Genomic DNA, 9,600 nt, shown 5'->3' on the forward strand with positions numbered 1-9,600 from the left:
GATGTGAAAATAGGAAGTCAATGATGTGAAAATAGTAAGTCAAAGATGTGAAAACAGGAAGTCAAAGATATGAGAAGAGGAAGTCAAAGATATGAATTCAGATGTCAATGATGTGAAAATAGGAAGTCAAAGATGTGAAAATAGGAAGTCAAAGAAGTCAGGTGTGAAAGAACAGGAAGTCAGTGATGTAAATGTATGAAGTAAGTGATGTAAATGAGAGAGAAATTGTAGGAAGTCAAGGATGTTGGTGGAGGAAGTGAAGGATGTGAAGGAAAGATGTGAAAGACGCAAGAGACAGAAGGATGGAGGTGGAGGACTGTGTGTGTGTGTGTGTGTGTGTGTGTGTGTGTAAGAGAGAGAGAGAGAGAGAGAGAGAGAGAGAGAGAGAGAGAGAGAGAGAGAGAGAGAGAGGAATGGAAAGGAAAGACAACAGAGGGGTGGAAAGGCAAAGGAATAAGGGAGAGGGGGAGGAATGGAAAAGGCAGAGGTGAAAGAGGCGAGAGAAGGGGAGGGGAGAGAGGAATGAGGGGGGAAATAGGAGGGGAGAAGGGAAAGAGGGGAGGGAAGGGGTGGGGAGACTAGCAAGTGGGGAGGGAACGAGAGGGGAGAGGAGGGAAAAGAAGAAAGAGGGAAGAGAAGGGAAAAAAGGAGGGAAGATGAGATGGGAGAGAAAACATGGAAGGGAAGGGGAGGAAAGAAGAGAAAGAAAGGAGAGAAGAGGAGGAGAGAAGGGAACGAGGGGAGGATATGGGAAGGGAGAGGAGAAAAAGAAAGCAAAGAGTAGAGGAGGAGAGGGAAGAAGAGGAGAGAAGTAAAGGAAGCAGGTAGAGGATAAATGGGAGTTGAGAGATGGAAGGATAAATGGGAGAGAGGAGATGGAGGGGAGGAGAGAGGAGAGGGAAGGGAAGAAGGAGGAGAGAGAAGGGAGGAGATGGGAGAGGGATGGGAGGAAGGAGGAAAGAGAAGGTAGGAGAAGGGAGAGGGCAAAGAGGGGAGAGGAGAGGGAAGGGAGGAAGCAGGGGAGGGAAGAGTTAAGAGAACAGGGGAAGAGGCAGGTTGTAATGAGGAGAGGAAAGGAGGAAGGTTAAGAAGAGGAAAGGAAGAGAGGAGTAAAGAAAGATGAAAGTGGTGAGGGGAGGAGGAAGAGTGAGGATAGGGACGCAGAAGGAGAGAGAAAAAGAGAAGAGAAAGGATAAAGGAACGGAGGAGAGAAAAGATGGAAAGAGCGAAGAGCAACACAGAGGGAGAGAGAGGAAGATGGTACAGGAGAAGAAAGGGAAAAAAAGCGATAGGAGAGGAAAAGCGTGAGAAGAGAAGACAGGCGAAAGAGGAAAAGGAAGGGCGGAGAACAGATAAGAAAGAGATGAAGGGAGAGATAAAGGGAAGAAAGAAAAGGGCAGAAGGAAGAGGCCAGGGTAGAGTAGAGGGAAAAGGGGAGAGAGGGAAACAAGAGGATGGGAGAGCCTGTGAGGAGAAGAGAGGTTGTAGAAGGGACGGAGTGAATCATAGATATCTGAGTGGAACGTATCAGAGAGTGAAAAAGTGAAAGGATATTATATATATATATATATATATATATATATATATATATATATATATATATATATATATATCACAGACAGACAGACATACAATGGCGGTTCTAAAGTTTGAGACAAGGAAAAAAAAATGCATTGTAAGCTTATGAAAGAGGGTTGGGGGAGTTGGTGTTGTGCTGCAGGGAGTAGGAGGTTGAGGGTGAAAAAGGGAAGTTGGCGAGGAAGGGGAAGGAGTGCAATAAAGGAGGGAAAAATCAGAGTAAGGGAAGAGAAGAGAGGGAGAAACTTGACCTTCGTGGTCGTGTTTTCCCTGTTTTATTCTAGCTATTGTCAGACGATTTATTCTTAAGAGGAGAGTGAGTCATAGGAGTCTGACAGTGTTAATAATTCTCCTTTTAATTTTTTTTGTTTTTTGTAGGACAACTCTGTTCTTTAATTATAGGTAACGACAGATGATTTTACTAAGCTGAAATTGATTTTAAGGAGCCTGAAAGTTTTAACTGAAGTAGGTATGAGGCTGGTTGCAGTTGAAGAGTAGAAGGAATAATAATAATAATAATAATAATTATAATAATAATAATAATAATAATAATAATAATAATAATAATAATATGATGATGATGATGATGATGATGATGATGAAGTAGAAGAAGAAGAAAAGAAGAAGAGGAAAAGGAAGAAGAAGAAGAGGAAGAAGAAAAGAAGAAGGAGGAGGAGGAGGAGGAGGAGGAGGAGGAGGAGAATACGAAGAAGAAGAAGAAGAAGAAGAAATGAGAGAAAATGAGAGTAAGGAGGAGCGACACGGAAATATCACTAGAGTGGGAGTGGGGCTAGTAATTGAAAAGAAAGCAGCAGCAAAAGGCGAAAGAGGAAACAGCGCAGTGAAGACTAAGAAAAACGAAACAAGAATGAAGTGTACCTCAGTTGGGTAAACGGTTGGCCACAAAGATGAGTGAAAAAGAAAGAGAGAACGATTACGAGATGGAGTGAGAGGGAAACTAAATTAAACAGGGTCCAGGTCGAGCTCAACCTTCTGAATCTTATCACATACACTTCCAGTACTTGAGAATTATATCTGCCTATTTAAGCTGAGCTGGCTAGTGATGACTGACGATAAGGAGGGAGAGGATAATGATGATAGAATAAAATGAAGAAAATGTTTCGTGTGTGTGTGTGTGTGTGTGTGTGTGTGTGTGTGTGTGTGTGTGTGTGTGAAAGGAGGGGAAGGCGAAAATGGTGGGTGCATATGCTGAGAGGGAGTTGAAAGGCAAGAGTTTGTTACGATGTCTTGGCGAGAAAAGAAGAAAGGAATTGAGCAAACTGGGGTGAAGGGAAAGGGAATGTAAAAGCGACACAGGAGGCACAGGATGATAGTTCAAGGTTGCTTCTGGAGGGATAGGTGATTGAGGAGTGAATGGAAGTGTAGTCATTTTTGCACGTTGCTCAGATAAATAGTTTTCATACCTTATGCGTTTCCTTTTTCTCGTAATGGACACAGCTTTTTGTTGTAGTGGGATATAGGGTAATGATGATGATGATGATGATGATGATGATGATGATGATGATGATGATGATGATGATGATCTGATAAATTACCTGTGTACAGTACAGGTTTCTCTCTTCGATGATGATAATGATGATGATGAAGACAGACGAGGGTAAGTGTGGTGTGTTGATCCAAGCAGGACAGTGCAGAAGTTTGACGGGAAAGATAATATTATGATACATGAGGTGAGAGTGGGATGCTAGGGTCTAAGGCAGGCAGTGAAAAAAGTGGGAAACTGGAAATGAAAGGGCAAGGTTGCAGATGGGGAAAGAAGTGGGTAGAGACTGAGATGAGTGAGAAAGGGAAAAGAGAGAGGGTGAGTGAGAAGGAGAAAAGGAAAGATTAGGGCGTGAGAGGAGTGAAAGAGGAGAAACAGGACATGGGCGAGCGAGGGGAGGTTAAAAGTAGCAAAGAAGATGACTAAAGGGGAAGGAATATGAACTGGAGGAAAGGACGAGCCGGGGAATAAGACTTGGAGATTGGAGGGGTAGTGAGGGAAGATGACAGAGCAGAACGAACAAAAATTCGATAGGAAGGTGGTGGTGTCAGACAGGATTTCCGAGGATGAGAATGAGTGAGGTGGTGAGAGATAGAGTGGAATGTATAAACCAGGGACGAGGAGGAGACGATGGGGTGCAGCAACAGGAGAGGTAACATGAGAGGAGGAGAAGAGATTGGGGTGGGTGCAAGGGAGGGGAAAAGGGTGGACAGGGAGAGACGACTCTGAAAGATGAAGCGGAAAAGGAAGACAGGGAGATGTATATGTAAAAGATGGGACCGAGAGGAAGATAAGCGTTAGTGGGAGGTGGATGGGGTATAGAAGAGGGGAAAATGGGACGGTGGGAGGGAGTGGTATTTATGGAAGGCGGTGTAAAGGTTGGAATGGGAGGTGCGGTGATGGAGGGAGTGGGGGATGTTGGGAGGGACAGACAGAACATGAATATAAAGAATGGGAGAAGGGCTTGGACCGGGTAAGAGGAGGAAGACGAGGAGATGTGACTATGAAAGCTGGGAAAAGGAGCAGAAGAGGGGTGTACACACGGGACACAAGAGACGTGAATGCAAAACCGGGGTAGTGGACAGAGGTGAGGTGCAGGGGATGGTGACATGAAGGTGAGTCAGCAGAGAAGCAAATGCAAAAGATGGGGCAGCAGAAGGGAAACTAACGACAGAAAGGGAGATGGGATGCGAAGTAAGGAGAGAGGCAGGGAGGTTGAGAGGCAAAGGGGCACTGATGTAGAAGGTGAGGCAGAAGAAGGGAAGGCAAGGACAGAATGCGAGTTGAGGTGCAAGCGAAGGAATGAGGCAGGGGGGATGGTGGAGAAGGACGTGAATGTAAAAGCTGGGTCTACGGAAGGGAACGCAAGGAGGAAACTTGATGTGGGCAGCGAGGGGCACTAGAAATGGGGACGTGCAGAACCAGTAAGTTCCTACTGGGATGGAACAAATTAAATCAAATAATGGATACCCAGCGCGGGCTATTAACAACCATATAACAGTCATTCAAAGCAAAGATATCTGACTTGCACTGGAACAGAAACGGGAAAGGAATAGAAGTGGTCTTGGTGTTGAAGTGGTCTTGGCATTGAAACAGTCTTGCGTTGAAGTGGTCATGGCGTTGACGTGGTCTTGGCATTGAAGTGGTCATGGCGTTGACGTGGTCTTGGCATTGAAGTGGTCTTGGTATTGACGTGGTCTTGGCGTTGAAGTGGTCTTGGTGTTGAAGTGGTCTTGGTGTTGAAGTGGTCTTGGCGTTGAAGTGGTCTTAGCATTGAAGTGGTCTTGGCGTTGAAGTAGTCTTGGCGTTGAAGTGGTCTAGGCGTTGAAGTGGTCTTGGCGTTGAAGTGGTCTTGGTGTTGAAGTGGTGTTGTCTCTGAAGTGTGTTGTCTCTGAAGTGGTGTTGTCGTTGAAGTGGTGTTGTTGCTGAAGTGGTGTTGTGGTTGAAGTGGTGTTGTCGCTGAAGTGGTGTTGTGGTTGAAGTGGTGTTGTGGTTGAAGTGGTGTTGTTGAAAAGTTGTGTTGTTGCTGAACTGACATTGTTGCTGAAGTGGTGTTGTTGCTGAAGTGGTGTTGTTGCTGAAGTGGTGTTGTGGTTGAAGTGATGTTGTTGAAAAGTTGTGTTGTTGCTGAAGTGACGTTGTTGCTGAAGTGGTGTTGTCGATGAAGTGGTGTTGTCAATGAAGTGTGTAGGTGCTGAAGTAATGTTGTCATTGAAGTGATGTCGTTGAAGTGGCATTGTCGCTGAAGTGGTGTTGGTGCTGAAGTAATGTTGTCATTGAAGTGGTGTTGTTGCTGAAGTGGTGTTGTTGCTGAAGTGGTGTTGTTGCTGAAGTGGTGTTGTCGTTGAAGTGGTGTTGTCATTGAAGTGGTGTTGTTGTTGAAGTGGTGTTGTCATTAAAGTGGTGTTGTCATTGAAGTGGTCTTGTCATTGAAGTGGTGTTGGGGTTGAAGTAATGTTGTCGTTGAGATGGTGTTGTCGTTGAAGTGGTGTTGTCGTTGAAGTGGTGCTGTTGCTGAAGTGGTGTTGTCATTGAAGTGGTGTTGTTGCTGAAGTGGCATTGTCATTGAAGTGGTGTTGGTGCTGAAGTGGTGTTGTCGTTGAAGTGGTGTTGGTGCTGAAGTGGTGTTGTCGTTGAAGTGGTGTTGTCATTGAAGTGATGTTGTTGTTGAAGTGGTGTTGGTGCTGAAGTGGTGTTGTCGTTGAAGTGGTGTTGTCATTGAAGTGGTGTTGTCGTTGAAGTGGTGTTGGTGCTGAAGTGGTGTTGTCGTTGAAGTGGTGTTGGTGCTGAAGTGGTGTTGTCGTTGAAGTGGTGTTGGTGTTGAAGTGGTGATGTAAATGAAGTGGTGTTGGTGCTGAAGTGTTGTCACTGAAGTTATGTTGTCATTGAAGTGGTGTTGTCATTGAAGTGGTGTTGGTGCTGAAGTTGTGTTGTCACTGAAGTGGTGTTGTCATTGATGTGGTATTGTCTTTGAAGTTGTCTTGTCACTGAAGTGGTGTTGTTAAAGTGGTGTTGTCGTTGAAGTGGTGTTGTCATTGAAGTGTTCTCACTGAACTGGTGTTGTCAATGAAGTGGTGTTGTCACTGGTGTTGTCACTGAAGTGGCGTCATTGAAGTAGTGTTGGCACTGAAGTGGTGTTGGCGCTGAAGTGGTGTTGTCATTGAAGTGGAGTTGGCGTTGAAGTGGTGTTGGCGTTGAAGTGGTGTTGGCGTTGAAGTGGTGTTGGCGTTGAAGTGGTGTTGGCGTTGAAGTGGTGTTGGCGTTGAAGTGGTGTTGGCGTTGAAGAGGTGTTGTCGTTGAAGTAGTGTTGTCGTTGAAGTGGTGTTGGCGTTGAAGTGGTGCTGGCATTGAACTGGTCTTGGTGTTGAAGTGGCCTGGCGATGAAGCGGTTTGGAGTTAAAACGGCTGGGAGGTGATGTGCCTTGGCGATGAAGTGGCTTGATTCGTTAGTTGTTTGAAAGGCTTGACCCAGGATGAGTGGAAGGGTCAGTGTCAGTGGGACATCCTTAAACTACTGTATTCATGCCACGAAACAAAGTGTCTAACCTGATAGGAGATGAGAGAAAGTAAAAGCCGGAAGTAAGGCGGAAACATCAAGAAGAGAGGTAGGAGAGAGGGGAAGCAGAGGGCAGTAAGGAGAGCAAGACTGGAGGTAGTGGAGAGATCAAATAAGAAGAGAGGTCCGACTAGACTTAGAAAATTAAGTCCCTGTGTAATACACACGCTGCTCAACTTAGACTTTCTCTGAAGATAATAAATCAAGATCAACTCCCTGTATTCATCTTTAACTCCTGCTGCTCTTCAATTACCAAAATAACTTTAACCAAAACTCAAGACTCACCTATTACACAACTAAAGAGTCACATATATATAAATGGTGGCTACGAAGTTCAACAATTGTACGCTGGATCCCCTGTATTCCTCGATATGAAAAAGAAAAGGAAGTGGGCGTGTAGAAGAGGACAGAGAACGGACTGGAGATGAAGAACAAAAAGTGGCAGAGGAGTTGAAGAAGTAGGAGGAGGAAAAAGGAAGAGAACATTAAGAACAAGAAGCAAGATGACGTGAAGAAGAATGAGAAGCCGAGTCACGTGAAGAAGAAAAGGATATTCTGGGTAAACCTGAGGAGGAAGAAAAATAAGGAGGCTGAATGTGAACAGTACAACGGAGAAGAATGAGGAAAAGGTCCAGAAAGAGCAGAAGAGAACGATTTGGAAGAACGAGGAGGGTGAAGAGGAGAAACTGGACGTGAAAGAGACTAAGAAGAACTTGGTAAAGACTCTGGGTTTTCTCCATTAAACAGATACGTGGAGTATCCTGCTTTTCCAGCTCAAGATTCTGCCAAGGGACTCAGAGCGAAGGGAGTTTCGGGAACTTTGTATGATTGTCATTTCTCTTTTACCTGTTCACTCGCTTGAGCGCACACGTGTATAAACGTGTACACACGCGCGCGCACGCACGCACACACACACACACACACACACACACACACACACACACACACACACACACACACACACACACACACACACACACACACACACACACACACACACACACACACACACACACACACACACACACACACACACACACACACACACACACACACACACACACACACACACACACACACACACACACACACACACACACACACACAGTTTCAAATGACTTCGCTATCAAAGGTCATTCAGACAGTAAAGTCCAACACTGCAGAAGTTGTCCCTCACCTCCATAAGTATATGATAAAGCTGAAGATGCAAAAAATCACCTTCGAGCTTTATTCACAATGAAAAATAATGCACGTCCTGGTGATGATAGAATTATAGTTGTCCGATCGTAGCCAGAATAATATTTAAAATGCATCACGGCATTCAAGAGATTATATCTTTCATTGAGAACGTTTTTCCTGGGGTGGTCCAAATTGTCTGCTATTAGTCAAAATAATATATAAAAGATGTCCACGGGCAGAAGAGGATGATGAGGATATTTTAAGTGCTTTATAATCATTACATCATTTCTAATTTCAGATACATTTAATTAAGGAAAGAAATCTACTTCAGTGGGCGACGAAAGCTATATCTAATATTTCCATTTCAGAAATTCTACTCTGAACACAATTAATTTACTTGGTACCATGAAGAAAAAAATTGTATAAATGGGCATCCCAAGGCAGATGGGGTAACTGACATACTCGTATTCCACGGCAAAGGCAATAGTATGATCGTTGTATTGTGTCACTGACAAAATTTCATCATGTATATGCCAGTGTCTTTCACTTAGCTACTGTATGAGTATATTATGCTTATTCCGGCTTGGCCTTCAGTGACCACGCTCTCTGGAGTATTGAGGCTTGTAATGAATGGTAAATAATAAAATAAAGTATTAAGGCTCGTATTAAACTTAGTTTTTATTTATTTTTTATTTTTTAGCAATTTACAATGCACATTACACCTCCGTATCCTGATGTTTGCTGTTAATGCAAACACTGTCGATATAAAAACGATAAAGATTATATACAAGAAAATGCCAAGGTGTAATATGCAAAACATATTCACTAAGGAAGAGGTACCACAAAGCCTCCTCTGCTGCTTTCACTAACAGTTCAGTGAGGGAACTCACCGGGCAGAGCGGCGGCCCTGGCCTGGCGACACAGCAGCAGCAGGGGCCAAAGGAGCAAGTGCAGCAGCATAGTGGTGGGCACACGGCTGCCTCAAGAGTAGGGAGTAAGACGGGGCAAAGCAGGTCACGAGGTCATGACATCCTCGCTACGGGTCATCGCTGTGGACATAACCTGTAAAAGGGAGAGTTGTGTTTAGTAAATATGAACACAAATTTTACATACCCGGAAAAAGTGTGCTGGTAATTAATATAGAACTGCCAGGTATGATTATCTTCGTTATAGAACAGCATGAGGACATATGCTTCAGAAAGAAAAAGTGGCTGCGTTTGGTGATTATGAGAATGGATAATGAGCGATTGGTGAAAAAGATAACTAGGTCTGATGTGAGAGGTGTAAGGCTGAGAGGAAGACGACAAATAGGATGGATGGACAGTGTGAAGAGAGCGTTGGATGCGAAAGGGATGTCTATTGAGCAAGGAAGAGTGGCTGTGAGTGACAGACATGGAGAGAAAATGTGAATGAATAAATGATGACGCAGCCCTGAGGGGATATTCTTCCGCATTTATCTGATCAGCTGATCAGGTCAGGTGCGGGTAAGGGGATGGGTCTATTATGAAGTGACAGGGGTAAACCAGCTATGCTGTCGGACTGTGCTGCGGATGTCACTGATTGCACTGCGCAGTTGACCCTCGTGCGGTGTGGTGCGGTGAGGATCCGTCCCATCTCCCCTTTGGGGCTAAGATGCAAATGAATGTGTTTGAGTGGGTGAGTAAATTGGGAGTGTGTCGTCCTGTCTCGGCTACCTCCCTTTCCTTGGGGGAAGCAGCCTAGGTATATATATATATATATATATATATATATATATATATATATATACACACAGTATATGTGT

At 44.4% G+C, this 9,600-nt stretch overlaps 1 protein-coding gene across 1 annotated transcript in view; it reads right to left on the reverse strand.

Annotated features, from left to right (window-relative positions):
* Window positions 1–8,777, reverse strand: part of LOC145407798 (igLON family member 5-like) — a 113,204-nt gene extending 104,427 nt beyond the window's left edge. Inside the window, exon 1 of the mRNA XM_080278661.1 lies at window positions 8,708–8,777. Coding sequence (XP_080134787.1) covers window positions 8,708–8,777 — 70 coding nt within the window. The remainder of the gene's footprint in view (window positions 1–8,707) is intronic.
* Between the last annotated feature and the right edge of the window lie 823 nt (window positions 8,778–9,600).

This window comes from Coenobita brevimanus, chromosome 74, assembly GCF_032717465.1.
Source record: "Coenobita brevimanus isolate Jiangsu-jjx chromosome 74, ASM3271746v2, whole genome shotgun sequence".
Taxonomy (NCBI): domain Eukaryota; kingdom Metazoa; phylum Arthropoda; class Malacostraca; order Decapoda; family Coenobitidae; genus Coenobita; species Coenobita brevimanus.